Raw genomic sequence first — 19,603 nt, forward strand, 5'->3', positions numbered from 1 at the left:
CTTACAATATGCCAATGATATTGGAGTGATGCAATAAAGTGTGAGTCTTAATCAGAAGCCTGGTAAAAATGTACAACAATAATATGGTAAATTATGCCAATTCTACATCCTCTCTTGGCAATCTTATAACAATTTGTGCATCAACCTAATAGCCATTTAAATCGATGGCAGCAATATTCGGTTGGTAGCCTTAGAAAAAGTACGTAATCGTGTGATAATTTACAATTAAATACAATCAATGATTGTTCACTTTTGCTTCTTCTCTCCAATACCATCCGGTAATTTGCATTATAAAAAAGCAGGAATAATAGATGCAATGTGAAAATGATAAAGCCATGGTAGAGTGCATCAGTGTATAGAATTCATCAAATGCAATAAAACAGTGATAAAACCAGAATAAAAACATCGACATACAGAGGATACAAAATACATCTTGTACAACCACAAATGTCACCTTTTTTTTTATAAGTTTAATAAACTAAAACCTGAGTAATTTGGTTGAGGCTTCACTTAATGTTCGCCCTCTCAACCCTGCCTCTAATACCCCACATTTGGCCCAAGAATGTTGCCACCGCACAAGCAAACAGTGTCCTGGCATCGGACTTTAAGATTCTCAGAGCGATTCTATAATTATAAGTTCCCAGTAGCTTTCAGATTGGAGTAAGCGCATTTTTCCTCGGCATCAGGTATAATGGGCAGGCAAACAGTACGTGGGCAAGGGTCTTTTGAGGATTTTTACAGCCAGGGCAGCTGAGGGCAGCTGAGGACAGCCTTGTTCCTACAATTCCATTTGCTAGTGAAATCATTCAGGGGCTAGGTACCAAACCTGAACTGAATATACAATTTTCTATACCCCGGGTGTTCTATGGCATCAAACTAGCCTTCCAGATATCGATCTATTTGATGAGACATGAAGTCTAGAGTGAGCTTCCCCCAATCCCTGCTGCTCATTTCCTCCTGGGTTACACACCCCCAATAAGTATCCTTCACATCATATTTCCAGGGAAGCAAGGTGGGATCATTGGCTTCCCATAAGTCACCCATCCCAATTGCTGTCAGTAAGTTCTTAACACTTCTCAGCCAGCTGATTTTGTTTGTTGTATCCCTGCGTTTTACATCCTCCAACGCACGTGCATTTGGTAGAAGTTCAGGGGTCGTCTTGACCCTCAGACAAAACTGCAAGGGGCACAATCTAGCTTTAGTGACATAGGAATGTCTGTCCATGCCTAACATGAGCGGAAGAAGAGGAGTACTCTGGGGTAGCATCCCTAGGCTTCTTAATTTTTTTAAAACAAGGCTACTAAGCTCCTCTACATATTCCAAGCCCCATAATTCGGCACCATACATCACAGAGATCATCACTTTAGCATTGTATACCTGCAAGGCTGACCCAGTCGGTTTGGTATAAGATAATCGATGTTCTCGCTCTAAAGCCCCAGAAACCTGTTTGTGCTTCAGGACCTTCTTGTTAATATGGGGTTTCATGACAAATTCTCTGCTAGCTTTAGGTCTAGATAGTCAAAGGCACTGACCCTCTCGAGCTGTATGCTCTCACAAGCATCTTCTAACCTGGTCATGATGTGCCTCACTTCTGAGGTCTAAAACGGCTGTCATCGATTTGGGATTGTTGATGTCCCTGAAAAGGGAGGATATGGCATAGCAGTTCTGGCTGAACTCTCCTATTTGAACTGGTGTCAAGAGTGATTTGCAAATGGTTTGTCCTTGTCTATAACGGGACAGTGAGCAAATAGAAACATGTTGCAATTAAATGTATAGTGATCAGAAGTTGAAACTAATTCAATCGTTCTATCGTTTATTTGGTCTGGCTTGACAGCGCAGGTGTCGACAGACGATTAAGTGAGCATCACTCAGCCCACATATTGGGAGCCAGGAGTTCATCTTCTGATTAGGCAGAAGTTGTGTGCTTCCACAAAATTAGTGCTTGTCCTCCAAACAGCTGTGATCATTTTGCTTATTTATCCAGCTACCTGAGTTTAAACTAGCAGGGGCACACACATGACATTGTAATGCTTAAAATGTCTTAAAAAACGAGATAATTGTAGGCGTTTTTCTCTGGCAGCAGCATAGATGAGAGGAGGGCAGTCATTAACCTACATGGGGTTTTAGGTGTGGCTTGACTGTGCAATTTTCATTTAACCTTTTAATCCACACCTGTATTTTCATGCAATGTTTTGCTTCCTCACAAATGCATATGCATTATCATGCTATCTATCTGCAATGCTTCACATTACTATACAACATTCCTTTAAAGCCAGGCCTATTGACATTGCCATTTTTTGTTTGTTTTGTTGTTATACGGCACAAAGACTGATTACGCTGGGTTTTCCGGGTACTTCTTAAAATGGTATGTATGACACATGTTCTCCATGCTGCCTCTAAACATTTGTGCCCTGTTGTGATCTTTGCAGCCACCAGAGGACATTTGTGCTGGAGGTGATGGGTCGTCACTGCGGGTATGTGATACTTTTTCTTCATTATTAATTATTTATACTCTGGATTATTCTGAACTGGAGTCGTTTGGCACTGACAGGATCATGATTATCCTGATGATGTTCTGTTATTTGTGTTTCACTTAATTCTGTTGTTCAGGTTGTTTCTAATCTCTCGCAATATTATACTAGGTAGGAAACAGAGGTACTGTCAGATAAAGCTAAAAGCCTTGGATCAGAAAACTTGCTTTAAATCTAGGATGAGGCCTTGTCTTTCTTGGTTTTCTGGTTGGTAAAAGTTTGTGTTTGAGGCATATGAGCTGCAGATCACACACTATGCATAGATCGCCATCTGGTGTTGGACCCGGATGCTTGCAGTTTGTTATTGTCCTGGAACAAGTCTTTGGAAGTCACGAGACAGGTGACTCCTCCTTTGGACAGTAGTGCGCATGGGCATCGACTCCATCTTCAGATTGGTTTTTTTCCACTATCGGGCTTGGATGTGTTTGACGCGTTCCAGTTTGGTATCGTTACCGATTTAACTTTCGACGCGCAATCCTTACCCTTCTTTGGTATTGTTTTCGATCGTGTTTTCCCTCTCGACGCGCATCTCTACAAGCTTCTACTTAGGTTCCCGTCGTCGAAGCAGGCCTTTGGGCCTAGCTGCACCATTAGGCCTTCTTGGCTCATGGAAAGGACTCCCTTCATAAAAGTATCCTCAATGTGGATCCAAGTTTCCACACGCCGATCTTCATGAGGTGTGTAACTTGTGCCTTTCACCGCAGCACGAGGCCAAAGACTGTCCGGCTTGTGCCTCCTTCCGCTCCAAGAAAACCATCAGAGATCGTCAAGCTTGAAGAAGCATGGCTCGATCATCGACATTGATACCAGACGACATCTCCCAGGAAGGCATCGATGTGCCGGAGCAGGAGTGGATGGAAGAAGGCACCTTCAGCGCCTCCGAAGCCAAGGAATCCGACTTCGAAGACATCCCCCCGGGGCAATGGGTCGTAAGTACTGACGTCGACCCGTCCCCCCCACCCACCCATTCAAAGGCTTTGGTAACACCTTTACCTTCGGGCCTATATGCACACCGGGATCAAACTTCCCAAGCCCCCCTTCGGGCCCGGCAAAGAAGTCTACACATAAGCCTTCAGGCCACTCAGGATCGAGGTAGTCTGCCGTCAGTGCCAAAACCGCATCCTCGGCACCAACAAAAGAGCAACAGAAACAGAAACTATTGTCTTCGTCCACGCCGAAACCTAGTTCCACATCGGTGTATTCGGCACCGAAACCAAAAGACACTGAACCGTCCGATCTCAAAAAATCCTCGGAACCTAGGAAGCCATTGGTTCTGAAAACCACTAATCAACCTTCGGATCCTAAAAAAACGTTGGAACCGAAAAAACAACTGGTTCCAAAAACATCTGGCACACACACCTCCGTTCCAAAAAAATCATCGGAGCCGACCAAGCAACCGGTCCCAAAGACTCCAACCAAACCTTCGGAACCCACCAAAGCTCCTGATTCCAAACCAAAGGAGCATAAAACAACTCCAAAAACTGTTCCACACAAGCATTCGGACCCGAAAACATCGGCACCGAAACATCATACTTCAGCGGAGGAGCTTTTTCGACCAGATCTTACACAAAAAACTCTGGAAATAGACCCAGAAACAGGTCGTCTTAGGATTAGTCCCTCCAACAAAAGAAAAATGGACAAACCTATACCTCCTCCAGTTCCTGCTAAGAAGAAAGACATTGCTACTTCCCCTTTAAGGGTTCCTTCTACACCTCCTCCTCCGCAATACATGACTCCTGTTCCATCTCCAGTACCAACAGAATCTCCTCCACCTCCAGATGATGATAATACCACTGGTAACGAAGGGGATAATGAACCTCTAGGGGAACCTAGTCATTACATCCCAAATGAACCATGGGAAAATTATGGGACACCAGATGTTCCGAATGTACCACAAGAGGATGTCTACCCATCTAGACCATCCCCTCCAGAGGGCACTATAGGTTTCACTGAACTAATACACAGGGCTGCACAATACCACGGGGTAAATTTACATACATACCCCATAGAAGAAGACTTCCTCATGGACCCTTTTGCAACATCTCAAAGGTCCACATCCATTCTACCAATTTTAAAAGGGGTAATTAAACATGCTCCTGAAGTCTTTAAAGACCCTGTAAGGGCTAGAGTCTTTAACCCTAGAATAGAAAAGAAATACAAGGCTGCCCCAACTGACCCTGCATACATTAAGGGACAGCTTCCCTTGCATTCCTTGGTTGTTTCAAAGACCAGAAAAAGGGCCCACCCTCAAACCTTAGGCGATGCTCCACCACCTGACAAAGAGTCAAAACTCTTGGACGCATCTGCCAAAAGAACAGCGTCACAAGCAGCTGACATATGGAGGATTGCCAACACACAGCCTTTACTAGCTAGGTATGATAGGGCGCACTATGATGAGCCAGAGACCCTGCTACAACACCTTCCAGATAAATATAAAACAAGAGCCCATGATCTCATACAGAAAGGTAAACTAGTAACCAATACTTCCATTCGGTGTGCTCTAGATGCAGCAGATACTGCCTCCCAAGCCATAAATACCAGTGTCTTTTTACGCAGACATGCCTGGCTAAGGATATCAGGGTTTACACCTGAGGTTCAGACTACCATACTGAACCAACCCTTTGACTAAGAACACTTATTTGGACCTACAGTGGATTCATCTTTAGAGAAGATAAAAAAGACACTGATACCGCCAAATCAATGGGAGCCTTGCAATTGCAAGCTCCCAGAAGTTCCTTTCGTCGCTCCTCTTATAGGGGCACCTCTAGAGGCTTTTACACCGATAACGCCTCCACTTCATATAAAAGTCCCACACAAACCTCCTCTACCAGAGGTAATTACAGAGGAGGCTACAGGGGCAATAACAGCAAAGGTTGAGGCAAGACTACCAATACCCGTACTGCCACCACCTCCAAACAATGACTTCCTGCCGCTCCCCATGACTATCAGACTCCAGTCGGGGAAAGATTAATCCAGTTCTTACCTGTCTGGAACAATATCACCACGGACAGGTGGGTGAGACAAATCATCAAATCCGGTTATTGCCTGGAGCTCACTGCCACTCCCCCCAACATACCACCCATACAGCGTCCAATGTCAACAGAACATTTAACGCTTCTAAAACAAGAGGTGCTTTCTCTACTGCACAAACATGCAATAGAACCAGTTCCCCTTCACCAAAACAAAACAGGAGTTTACTCCCGGTACTTTCTGATCCTAAAGAAAGATGGAACCCTGAGGCCCATCTTACACCTCAGACCATTAAACCTACACATACAATCAGACCATTTTCACATGGTCACTCTTCCCCTACTCAAACAAGACGATTTCCTTGCCACTTTAGATCTCAAGGACGCCTACTTCCACATTCCTATTCACCCTGCTCACAGGAAATATATTCGGTTTGTAGTGGACGGTCAGCATTATCAATTCAAGGTTCTCCCATTCGGAGGTACCACAGCACCCAGAGTATTCACAAAATGTCTGGCAGTGGGAGCAACCCACTTAAGAAGACAACAGATTCATGTCTTCTCATACTTGGATGACTGGCTCATAAAAGCCAAGTCACATGCCCAGTGTGTAAATCACACACACACCACAATCCAACTACTTCACGACTTAGGGTTTATAACAAATCTCGCGAAGTCTCAACTCCAACCATCCCACATCCAACAATATCTAGGTGCCACAATAGACACCTCAAGAGGCCTTGCATATCCCAATCCAGCCAGGATAGTAAGTATGCAGGTCCTTATAACAAAATTCCAACCGCAGCACTCACTGCCAGCTTGAGTGTTTATACAACTAATAGGCATGATGGCCTCTTGCATATTCATAGTACATCACGCAAGACTCCAGATGCGCCCCTTACAGGAATGCTTAACACCTCAGTGGAACCAAGCTCACGGTCAGTTAACAGATCTGGTGTTGGTGGACGGCCGCACACATCGCTCCCTGCAGTGGTGGAACACCATAAACCTTTTCAAAGGGCGACCGTTCCTAGAGCCGGTTCCACAAATCGTGTTAAAAGCAGATGCATTGCTCACCTGCTGGGGAGCTCATCTACTACATCACACTATACAGGGCAGGTGGACACCACAGCGATCATTTGGAGTTACTAGCAATATTTCTGGCATTAAAAGCATTCCAGAAACCTGTATCAAACAAAGATGTTTTAGTCCGGGCGGACAACATAACAGCGATGTATTATCTACAAAAACAAGGGGGGACGCTTTTTCTGCAGATCTCTCAACTAGCACAGAGCATATGGAGATGGGAAATTCCTCAAAACCTATTCTTTTCAGCCCAACATCTTCCAGGAATACAGAATCAGATGGTAGATCTGTTAAGTTGTCAGGCACAACAGATTCACGAGTGGGAATTTCATCCACAAGTCCTCCAACCGTTTTTCAAATGTGAGGACATCCAGAGATAGATTTCTTCGACACACATTTGAACACAAAATGTCAAAGCTTCGCCGCCAGATTCCACAACCATTGTCTGAAGGCAATACGATATGGAATTGGTCAGGCAGATTTGCATATGCTTTTCCGCCTCTCCCACTCATTCCACTAGTGGTACGCAAGCTGCAACAAAAGTCACTAACACTGATCTTAGTTGCTTCAACATGGGCCAGACAACCCTGGTACACAACCTTGCTGGGACTATCAGTAGTCCCGCACCAAAAATTACATCTCTCCCCACAACTCTTAACACAGAACCATGGAGAGATCAGACACCCAGATCCAGCACAGCTCAACCTGGCGATCTGCCTCCTGAAGTCCTAGAATTTGGTTATCTGAATCTTCCACCTGATTGCATGAATGTCATCAAAGAAGCTAGACGTCCCACCACTATAATCTGCTATGCAGCCAAGTGGAAAAGATTTGTAATATACTGTACCAATAAACACAAGTGGAGTGGTGTGGCTCACTGGTTAGAGGCGGCAGACCCGAAAGCAGAGAACGGCCTGGGACCAGGGTTCAATTCCCGACGCGGCAGGGTCGTGGACCAGGGTCAGCGGACTCGATAATTCTCGCCTCGGTGCCTACTCTAACCAGGGATCACACTCGGCAACTCTGGGCATTAGCTTGCCTCATCTCTACAACGGCCCCCCACATTCGCCGGGGATGCCTGGTTTCACCTTGGAGATACCCAGTAGGGACCATCTCACAGGGATAGCCAGGACGGGTTCCCCAGCGGTCTACAGCGCCACGACGCCTCAGGGCAGCAGTGCGCTTTACAAGAACACAAGAACACATACATACAATCGATCCTCTAGATGTGTCTATTCAACACATCATATGTTACCTACTACATCTTCAAAGATGTAATCTAGCATACACACCAATCAGATTACATCTTGCTGCCATAGCAGCTTATCTGCAAAATAGACAACATCTATCATTATTCAGGGTACCTGCCATTAAAGCATTTATGGAAGGTCTCAAAAGAATAATTCCTCCCAGAGTACCACCCTCTCCAGTGTGGAATCTAAACATCGTCGTCACTAGGTTAATGGCTCCTCCATTTGAACCTCTGCATAAATGTGAGCTACAATTTCTTACATGGAAAGTTGCTTTCCTTGTCGCTTTCACATCGCTCGGAAGAGTTAGTGAGCTACAGGCACTAACTATTTAAGAACCATTTTGACAGCTTTATCATAACAAAATGGTTCTCCCAAATTCCTTCCAAAAGTTATTACTCCCTCCCATCTCAACCAGTCTGTAGAGTTGCCAGTATTCTTCTCGCAACCACAAACAGTTGTAGAAAGAGCTCTTCATACACTAGACGTAAAAAGAGCACTTCTCTACTACATTGATAGAACAAAACCTTTTCGCAAAACAAAACAACTTTTTTGTTTCCTTCTCACCACCACAAAAAGGCAATCCCATATCAAAGTCTGGAATTGCTAGGTGGATCGTCAAATGTATACAGATTTGCTATCACAAAGCAAAACATCCACTTTCTATTCTCATAAAGCTCATTCCACTCGCAAAATAGTGGCTTCCATGGCTATTCTAGGAAACATTCCATTAGATGATATCTGCAAAGCTGCTACATGGTCTACACCGAACACATTCACAAAACACTATTGTGTACATGTGCAAGCAAAACAACAAGCTAGTGTGGGCCAGGGTGTACTCAAAACACTATTTCAGACTACTGCTACAGGTACTGGTGGTTGCCGCTAAAGGGACAGTACTGCTATGCAATCTATGCATAGTGTGTGATCTGCAGCTCATATGCCTCGAACGGAAAATGCTACTTACCAGTATGCATCTGTTCTTGACATGTAGAGCTGCAGATTCACACAAGCCCACCCACCTCCCCGGCTACCTTTATCTGTTCCAGTATTATCTTAATTAGATACAACATACATGGACATCTCTTTCTGTTCTCACGAAACTCCATCATTTCCCTTCTTGGCGAAAAAACAATCTAAAGATGGAGTCGATGCCCATGCGCACTATAGTCCAAATGAGGAGTCACCTTTCTTGTGACTTCCAAAGAGTTGTTTCAAGACAATAACAAACTGAAAACATCCGAGCCCAACACCAGATGGCGATCTATGCATAGTGTGTGAATCTGCAGCGCTACATGCCAAGAACAGATGCATACTGGTAAGTAGCATTTTCCTTTCTAAGCTTGATATTTGTAGAGCAGCTCTGAGGACTTCATCACATGCCTGTCTTTTTCAGAGAACAACGGGCATTTATGCTGGGGTTGAGATCCATTAACTGTAATACCATCTTTGGTTGTGATTAGTGCAGAAAATCCAAATATTTCCCAGAGATGCATGTAGATTTAGTAGCATTTTTGATTCTAGATTTCAGGTTTCATTTGAATTCCTGACATCAGGCAGTACAACTATAGGACCATCTAACTTCATTTAATTATACGTTTCAGCAACCAAAGATGTGCATTCTGTTTTACATGACAGTGTCATAATTAGGGACGTGCACAGCTTTGGTCAGTGAATTCATAAACTTTGAAAGCTTTACAGGTTGTATGACATATACAAATATTCCAGACCTATGTATCTATTTCTATTAAGGCTCATCAGAGTTCTGAGAAGCTTGGAAATGGACACACCCCAATCAACCAATTTCCAATTTCAATTCTAATGTGAGATTCAGAGAGGAAGTTAATACAATCTTGATGTGGAAGTGGTCAGTCCAAATTAGTTCCATGTATCTTTTACTTCTGTGTAGGTATCAGAGCTATAGATCAAGGAGAGCATGTGGTCTGCTCTTTGTGTATAGCTAGAGACACACTGAGTTTAATCCACAGACTTCAAAGAATTGAAAGAAAATGTAGTAGAATGTTCTGCACCCTCTTCTAGATATTTACATTTTTGAAGACAAAGGGCTAGATGTACGACCCTTTCATTTAGCGCCTCGGAATTTGCGACTCATTGCGAGTTGCAAATTGTGAGGCGCTAAATGAAATGTAAAACAGTGTTATTACACTGTTTCGCGATTCCCAATGGGGTCGCGAATTGCGATGCTCATTAAAATTAACGAGCCTCTTGCAATTTGCGAGCCCATTGGGAATGCAGCCCATTTTCCTTAAAGGAAAACGGGATGCACTTAAAAAAGGAAAATTAAACCTTACAGTTTCATTTTTTTAAGGGCAGGCAGTGGTCCCACATACTCACAAAACTTAAAGTTGGTGGTAAACTGCAAGTGTTTGTGGACGCAAATGCGGCCGCAAAACATTAGTACATAGCAGGTTGACTCACAATTAGGATGGGATGCCCCTTCCTAATTGCAAGAATCGCAAATGCTATTTTGTGAGCCAGTGACTCGCAAAATAGCATTTGTACATGCTTTTACTCTTTTTTGTGTCCGCAAACGGGAGGTTCTCCCCTTTGCGGCTGCAAAAATAGGTCGTACATCTGGCCCCAATACTCTGTTTTAGAACATTTGTGCAATCATTGCCTGTTGTTCTACCACTCAAAATAATGTAAGCCCAAGAAGGAGAACAGTAAATTAAAACGCAATCAGTGAGTATAATAATATAACTGACGTGAAGTAATTTATATTCCTTTCAAAAAAGCCCTCAGACCATATGCCCTGTCTCATTTCTTTGTTCATTGACTGCACTGAGTGCTGAACTTCCCTCTGTCGTGTGTGGATAGAACTCAGGGATACTCAGTCTTGTTTGCTTCAAAGATGAGTAGGGATCTGGTCTTCCAAACAACCCAGTGGATGAGGAAGCTGGCATCACTGCTGGAGCATTTCTGTTCACTTTTATCACCCTATGCCAGATGACAAACCCGGATTGTGGCCACCAGATAGCCATTGAGCCTTGCAATGACATTAATTCACGATGGAAGAGAGCAGAGGTAGAGAGTTATGCATAGAGACAGAGTTGACAATGGTAGAGTGCTGGACCTTATTGGTTTTCAGAGGCTCCTCATTGGAGGTATTCTCTTGAAATCCCTTGCAAACATATTCTGCACTTTTTCATTTTTAGACCTATAATCCAGAATTGAATGCATAGAATCTCGTAGCTTGTTGTGAAGAAAAAAAAACTCATGTGGTGTTGTGTGTCACATTTAAGCCTCTCTTTAGTGACATGAATCTGTTTTGAATGTGGTACTGTTCCATATTTGCAGATATTTAGCCCTGGTGACAGCTCTGGCCTGTGGAGCCGATTGGGTTTTCATTCCTGAATCTCCACCTGAAGCAGAGTGGGAGGAACACTTGTGCCGAAGGCTTCTCGAGGTATCAATGCATATTATTAAATGTGATCACTGTATCTGTACTCTTAGTATGACCTTTCCATTATTGTCTCTGTAACATTGTGATGAAGTAAATGTGTACATTATTTGCTATTCAGGGCTGGAGAAGGGAAATCATGTGTCAAATAAACAACATATGTAAAAAGGAATTATAGCAAATACCTTTATAAAAAATATGATAAAGTTGGTTCCTTGGGGTTAAAAGGAAGATCTTGAAATTGTAATTCATTCTGAATGGGCGGTGTAATAATCCTGCAGCGAAGAATGGCTAAATGAACTGCTTACACACTCTGGAACAAAACCCTCCTTAGCAACGTCAGTTGGGTTCCTAAAAAAAACTGGACACTCTGTGAACATTTATGTAAATCTCAGTATGAAACTGTCTTTCACCTTCATATGGCTCAAGTCTTTAAACAAGCCATAGTAAGTAATAGCTCTGATGTGACCTAGCAATGACTGGGGTTATGAACCTCATTCTGAAGTGATATGAGCTACAATTTAAACATTAGTTTGGAAACTGATTTTCATCTGATTGATTAAATTCTGATACAGCACAGATGTGCAAAATACTTTCTAATTAGGGGCTATCAGGTGTAAGTTGCCCGTCCCAATTCATTAGAGGCACGCCCTACGCTCCTAAAAGACAAAGGGCAGAGGGAGATGACTTATTGTCAGGAACAACTCACCACATATTGGGACTTGGGGCCTCAGTGTTCCCGGCCGGTTGATATCTGGCTCCCCTTTGACTCCTACCTGGCATCACTCAGAACGATGGCTGGTACTCGAGATAACCCCAGTCCCCAATCTTAAGAGGAACTACCCTCAATGCGATCACCATCCCCACACAGTCAATCACGTGCCACCCAGCTGGGGCTTGCCCCAGGAGCCAAACTCCCTGTAGGACATAGAGATGCATGCTGCCCTGTTCCCAGCACCCCTCGCATGTATGATTGGGCAAACCATAGTTCTGCTGTATTGGGTCATATGATTGCTAGTAAGCTTGTATTATAGCACACCACCTTTCAGCATTAATAGCTTTGCTATGTGGTGCTCCGCTTGTTTTGTCTCTATACTCAGCCATCAAGGTGTGCAAAACATCTTGAGTTAAGCATTGGTGCAGTCTTACTTGACCATTGTATAATTGCACTAGCTGATTAGCATTGAGATTTTGTAAATTAATGAATGGTGTATAACCAGCCAGCGCTGGCCAGGTGGCACCTTAATTACTAAGGGGACTCGTGCGTACATGACTAAGTACGTGTATTAGGGCACCCGGAACCAATTTGGATGTTGCCAATGAGAAAGTGGAATGTCTAAGAGCTAATAAACTCTGTATTGTTGTGGTAGTGCAACGTTAGTGTATTTATGAAATGTTCCTTTATTAGCATCTACTGCCGGAAAATAGACACAAGAATAAAATAATTCAAAGCGATAGGCATCGTGGGCTTCATCTATGAAGATTATGTCACCACCTGCATTGCCAAGGCCATGTTAATTTAAATATGCATGGACAGTAGGTCTGCAATTGTCCGCGATAGTTATAGGCGCGGCACTGCCATTTGTAATGGAAACCAAGTGCAAACACTAATCCTAAAAAATGAGGTGCCTCCTAAAATATTGTGGATGATTATTCCCTAACACCTCGTAGGTCTCCAGAGGAGGTGTAAGGGTACTATAAGCACAGAAAAGCACTACTCAGGAGACCTGTTAAATAAGTAGCTGACCAATCGTTGGTGGCGCCATGTCACAGGGATTCTGTTGGTAAGCATAACTGTGCTTTGGGAGGACAGGACGTAGAGTCTCTCTACATCAGTATCTCTTGGCCCATATCCTGGCTAGCTCACAGTGCCTCACCTGAACTCCTAACGTTCCCAGAGTGGCAGGTGATTTTGACCAACCAGTAGTCCTCAAGGGATCCATGGAAACAGTTCCTCACCTTTCGTCTCACTCATGCATACCTTTTGTGAATAAGAGAAAGACATGAAAAAAGTTTACAGTACAATTATTACAACTATTGCAGACTATTATGAAGCAAATGTGCTGCGATCATTAGGCAGGTGAAACTAACAAAGTAAATATAATTACTGTCAGCCGTATAAAATAAACATCCCCACCATGGCAAATTACTTATCTGTCTAGGCCTACCCTTACTATGAGCACAGAAGGATATATAAGTGATCTCTGGGATTGGCAACAGACCCCATACATGATGTATATAGTTAGGTGGTCTGCATCATGAGTGTAAACTCTATTTATGCAAGGCTGCATGTCAGGCTCTGTGGTCATTCGTTCCAGGACTGATCTCTCTGCCGGATTTCTCCTTTTTGCCCTCAACGATACGAGACACAGTTTATATGATAAAACAACTGTGTTGGAAAGCTGCAGCTGTGCTACGATGTTATGTTTAAAATGTTAGGAGCCGTTGCCGACTCGAACAAAGAAAACAGTTCACCATGTTGTTATGTATTCCAAGCAACCTTGTACAAAATGTGCAGACTGACTCCTGAGAAGAATCACTAAATAGCAAACAACATGTACAGCGTATTCCTAAAATAATGTCCGGAAAACAAATGCCTTATGTGTGGCTTTGGAAAGCAGAACCTGCCTAAAACATCTATTATGCAAAACTAAGAGAGAAACAAAGTGGGCCCAAAAGGTCAATCACTACAGGTGTTTGCAGTGGAGTTCCAGTTCTTGTCAGTGATGCAATTGCAGGTTTGGCAGGCTGGTCTGGTGTTTAACTGGGATGGGGATGATGAACTTTATGAGGGTGTGGTCTACCTAAGGGACTGGTGTGTGATTGTTCACTCTGATGTTGTCAGAGGTGATGAAAATAGAGTCCATGATGTGTCTAGCAGTGTGGGTAGGTCCCTTTACTTGTTGGGTGAGGGTTAGGCTTTCAAGGTCTTCAATTACTATTTTCAAGTTGGGTTTGGTGGGGTCTTCCATGTGGAAGTTCTGGGCTACATGTAGCACATAATTGCCTCTGATGCAGCAAAGTCTGTGATGGAGTCAATGATTAAGTGCATGGTCATGGTGGTCTGTAGATGAGACTGTTGCTTAGGGTGAAGTTGGCTGTGGGGTGGAGCTTGAATGACAAGTGTTTCATGTTGAAGGAAGAATTGTCTGTGGAGGTGGCATTTTTGTGGATGATGGTGAATCTGCCTCTGGGCTTGTGAAGTCAGTCTTGCTTTGTGATCTTGTAGCCGGGGTGGATGGCTGTGGCAGCCATGTGCTGAGGCGGGGTTCAGCAAGGTTTCCGTAAGGAAAAGTGGTTCCGGGGCTGCAGGTCCCTTATCTCTATGGCATGTTTGGTGAGTGAGAGGGTGTTGAGGAGTATGTGGAGTATTGTGTGGGTGGTTGCAGGACTGCATGAGAGTTAGAGAGTGTGGTGTTGGGTGCTGTCAATGAGGGTGCGATGTGCATTTGGTGTAGAAAATGCATGAAATGAGGCTCCCTTGGTGTTGTGTGGTGTGGTAAGACGGCAGCATGTAGAGTGGTGGCTGGGGCTGGGGGTGTGGATGGTCACAGCAGGTGTAGGAAAGTGATCCTTTTTGACATGGTCACCCCCAATTTCTGCGTGGTATTTGATGCACCTCTGACTGAAGTGCACTGGGTTCCTGCTAACCAGGCCCCCGTGCCAGTGTTTGTTCCCAAAAACAAGGTAACTGTGCAATTGTTCCACAACTGACAAGACCTTTAGCACCTCTGTAGGTCTCTAGTAAATGGTACCTCTGATACCTAGGGCATGGGCACTAAAGAGGGGCCCTAAGGGCTGCAGCATGTATTGCACCACTCGAAGGGCCCCACCACCAAACTCACGCAGACTGCCATTGCAGGGTGCCTGGAACAGTGCACACAAAAGTGAAAACATGACATGGCACACACCCTGTGTGCCATGCCCACTGACCCCGAATACAAAAAGTCACTACAACAGGCCTTACAGCCCTAAGGCAGAGTGCATATTACATGTGAAAATGTTACTCTTTTATGGTTAATTTTTTACCGAATAAAGATATTCATTCATTCATATTACATGTGAAGATATACCTGCATGAGCATATATGCCCCTGTGCTATCTAGTCCAACTGCTAGATAGTACAAGTGAACAGGGAAGCTATTTTGAGTACATGTCCTGACTGGGCACTGTTCATCACGAGTTCCCCATCTACATGATGGTTTCACTGAAACCTATGGTGTTTGGTATCAAGCACCTTCTCTTAATGAAGCCATGCTGATGCCAGTTGTGGCTTTAGTAAGACATGCACCCAGAGGCCACCTTAAAGGTGGCCCCTGAAACCCTATCATCCTCTAGTGAGCTTTTGGTATTGACCAGCCTGAAACCACAGTCGCGTTTCTGACCCCCTGGAAGTGAGAGCCCCTGCTTTCTGATGTCAGAAAAAATGCCTGCTCTGGCCAGAGGTGTTGTCACCTCCTCCAAGCATGATGGCTAGTAATCATCATATCAAGGTAAGAGGCTTAAAAAGCCACTGCTGGCTTGATGTGCGACCTCGGCTTCCACCAGACAGGGGAAATGCCACCCCCTGCCCTGGGCCCATTTGGCACCAGGACAGGTGAGAAAATTAGCTAGTCAGGCTGCGTGTTCACTATCAGGCCAGTTACACCCTTAAGGTGGGCTACCTGAAGTGAACCCGGAAAGTAGAATTCCACCATATTGGTTTTAGGTGAAATTAGATACATTGGGTCAGGGCCACTCCTCACAGTCTTTTCCTAATAATCTTTATTCAATTTTATAGATAAATTCATAAAAGCCAAATCATTTCATTTAAAAACAACATATAGAACTCCGCACAGGAAAAGGTCATATAGAGGGTGTAGGCACCCCAAAGATAAGTAGCCCATTGGCTACTACTTTACACTCCCCTTAACAACCTAAATTGAGTATTTAGCTGGCACCCCTGACACCAGGAACTCAGATTTGATGGATCCAAGAAGAAGAGGACAAAGTAGATCGTAGAAGCGAGAACTGAGGACCAGCTGTGGACTTTCTGGCGTCAAACTCTGACTGCCTGCACCTATCCCGACAATCATGACAAACTGACTCGACCTGCCACTGTGCATCTGCCAAGAACCAGCAAAACTGCCAGCCCTATGCAAATTGTGGCAAATCTCCCTTGGAATAGAGGAGCTACTCACCTGCAGCTTTCTGTCACCAACCAGCAAAGTCCGGTCTGCTGTTCTGCTACTCCCCCAGTTCCACCGACGCAGCTGCAACCCAGAAAGCAGCCTTCATGCTCCAGAAGATCAGATCCATCTCTCCAAAAAGTGAAAAGACACCAGGAACTACCGGAGCCGCCATTCATCAATATCCGGAGTACCAGACCCCTTGCAGCAACCAAAGCCTTTTTGAGTCCAATCTAAACTCTGACTTGAAGATCGATGAGCTGTCGAGGGACATCAGCACTGCAGAGATCCACTTTGAGAGTGGCCCAGCTGTCCTGTTTTTGTTGTCCCCTCCTGCAGAAGCCCAGCCAACCTAACCACTCCATACCCAAGTGCCCCAGCCCGGGTTCCCAAGGCCCTCACAAACCCAGCTTCCCATTGGGAGCTCTTGGACTTGGCCCCAAGTCCCCCCTCTGCAACCTGTTTCTAGGTGCCCCCCCCCCCCCCCCCCCTTTGGTGTAGCACGTAAAGCTACCAACCCGAACAGGACCTCTGTACCCGGACGCTCCAGGGCAGGTAAAAACTAACTGCTGGTGGTTCTTTGAACCTTGGCCCCTACCAACTTAAGTCCTGAAGGAGACCCTCGGAAACCTTATGCAATATATTATTTTTTCCCCATAGGAAAGCATTGCTGTGTAAAGACTTGTTTAAGTGAACATTTTGCATACCTGTAAAAATCAACAACTCCAAAAGTACTTACTTGATCACGAAGTTCGTGATGTTGAAATTTATATAAAAATACATGTTCATTTTCTTCATCAGTCTCCTATGTATTCTTGAGTTGTCTCTGTGAGTACAACAAATGCTTAGCACTACCCTCTGATAAGCCTAAACTGCTCGTCCACACTACCACAAAAGAGAGCATTTAGGATTACTACTTGCGCCTCTGTAAACCAATAGGGTTACCTGGACTCTGCACAGTGTACCTCATTTTGGTGCTCTTTATAGAGACAGATTCCTACAGTGGGGAAGCAGCTCAAGGGGGTAGGATCAGGGTTCCTGGCTCTGGGTACAGAATGGCTTTCCTTTGGCATGCCAGCTGTGCTTCTGCCATTATTTCGGTCTTTGGAAGAGGGGAGAGTGATATCACTACCTGCACTAGATGTATGATGAAAGGTTCAGTGATGTCAAGCACTGTGCAGATAGATGATGGGAATCTAGGGATGTCACTTCCTGTTCTGATGGATGATGGAAAATCCAGTGATGTAATTTCGTGTGTAGATAGATGATGGAAATTAGTAATATTTCTTGACTTCTTCTTTTTAAAGACAGTTTTAGTGGGAAACCAGTGATGTCCCTTCCTGAGCAGATGGATAATGGGAATTCCAGTGATTTTACTTCAAGTAAAGACAGATAATTGAAAACAAATAAGACCAGATCCTTGACCAAATTGCCATCATGGCCAAAACACTCACAAATTTGGCATGTGACAACACAACATCCCGGCAAACTCATCACATACATAAAGTGCCACAGACAACCTCATTCAACATTACATCAATATCTGCTACATCACTATATAACATTTCTTAAAACACACACACTCACAAACAAACACACAAAACCATACACACACTTCCATTCTCATTGATATAATATTATGGGTTCCTTTTTTTGAGTGTTGGCGTAGAATTCAAGAATTTGTCTTACGTTACGGGCTTTCTGAGAGAAGAAGCTTTGGATTTAATCTTGACGCTGCAGTTAAATCAGTTGGCCATGGGTATTGTGTAGTTTGCCAGCAGCAAGGGTGGTCTAATGTCACAGGTATCGTATCACAAACAGGTTATCCCTCACCCATCAAAGTAAAGAAAGTTCAGTGCTGAACATAAGTATCCTTGATATAGCTCTACATTATGAACTATCCAGCATGGTCTTCTCTGGGCACTGCCAGCATGCTGTTGAACAGCACCTGGGAGTATTCCATATTATTCCCAGTAGTTTTAAAGTGAAGTCAATCTCATTCAGCTGCTTCTTGCATTCACCTTTACTGCTCTTCCCATTTGACTTGTGTTTTGGTCAGATGGACTTTTCTCTGATAGGCCTTCCTTTCCTCCCCGTCCACAAATGCTTGTTTTCTGTGGCTCCAGTTAGTGGTTGATATGATCTGGTAATTCCCTCTTAAACTGGCTGGAATCTGCCGGTGCCCTTCTGTGTATCTGCCCACAACTCTCTCTAGCTGGTTCAGGGAAGATAAACTCTTTTCTATAGTACATGGATGAAGTAAAATGAAATACCTGCTCCCTCTGTGGTGCAGCACTTGGACCTCTCACATTGGACCAGTTCCTTCCTTGGTGATAGCCTAATGATCTGTTAAATACGCATGCCAGGTGTTGTTGTTCTTGCATATCTCTTCCTTCCACATCACCAAACCTCTGGTAATGTACAGGTCACAGCCAGTTCTGATGGCCTCCGCTTGTCTATTGTCAACATGGCTGCCTCGCCACCCTAGTTTAGCCTCTGATTTAGGAATGACTTCCTTGTCATTCTCCTGGGGACCTAATGAGGATGCATGGCATCGTCAAAGTGGAGAGGTGCATATTCCATGTTGTATTCTTCAGTGACGGAAGGCACTGCATTGCGGCTTTAAGTAACATTCGTGTGAATTCCATTCCATTACATATGATCTGTTAAGCCAGCAAGGTGGCTCAGCAAAGCATTCGGGTCTGCTAATCTCAAGCTCAAATCCTAGCATGACCATCCAGCCAAGCTTGTGTACTTTCTAGATTAGAAATTGTGTTCAGTTCAGTTTGGTGATAACATTGATTATGTACAGCAATTAAATAGAGCAAGACTTCGGTCTTAAACACTGTAGTGGAAAGAAGTTAATATTATTGTTGTTATTAATGTTAAACATAATTGTCTTTTTTCAGACCAGAGGCCGAGGATCTAGATTGAATATCATCATTGTCGCTGAGGGAGCCATTGATTTACAAGGGAACCCCATCACCTCTGAAGAGGTTAAAAATGTGAGTTTGAACTGTTCGCCATCTTGTTAACCTGTTGTTATCAGCCTTCCATTGTTTTAAGTTGTAATCAGTAGTGCACAGATTGCTGCATGATCAAATCCTGATAAGGCTAAGATGTCATGTCTTTCAGTCTCTTTACATTTTCCTTTAGAGCGGCATTGTAGTACGGAGAA

At 44.0% G+C, this 19,603-nt stretch overlaps 1 protein-coding gene across 1 annotated transcript in view; it reads left to right on the forward strand.

Moving 5' to 3' along the window:
• Positions 1–19,603, forward strand: part of LOC147749112 (ATP-dependent 6-phosphofructokinase, muscle type-like) — a 288,878-nt gene that overhangs the window by 139,318 nt on the left and 129,957 nt on the right. Inside the window, exons 7-9 of the mRNA XM_086966253.1 lie at positions 2,430–2,474; positions 11,155–11,263; positions 19,335–19,430. Coding sequence (XP_086822379.1) covers positions 2,430–2,474; positions 11,155–11,263; positions 19,335–19,430 — 250 coding nt within the window. The remainder of the gene's footprint in view (positions 1–2,429; positions 2,475–11,154; positions 11,264–19,334; positions 19,431–19,603) is intronic.

The sequence above is a fragment of the Lissotriton vulgaris genome, chromosome 1_1, assembly GCF_964263255.1.
Source record: "Lissotriton vulgaris chromosome 1_1, aLisVul1.2, whole genome shotgun sequence".
Lineage (NCBI taxonomy): Eukaryota > Metazoa > Chordata > Amphibia > Caudata > Salamandridae > Lissotriton > Lissotriton vulgaris.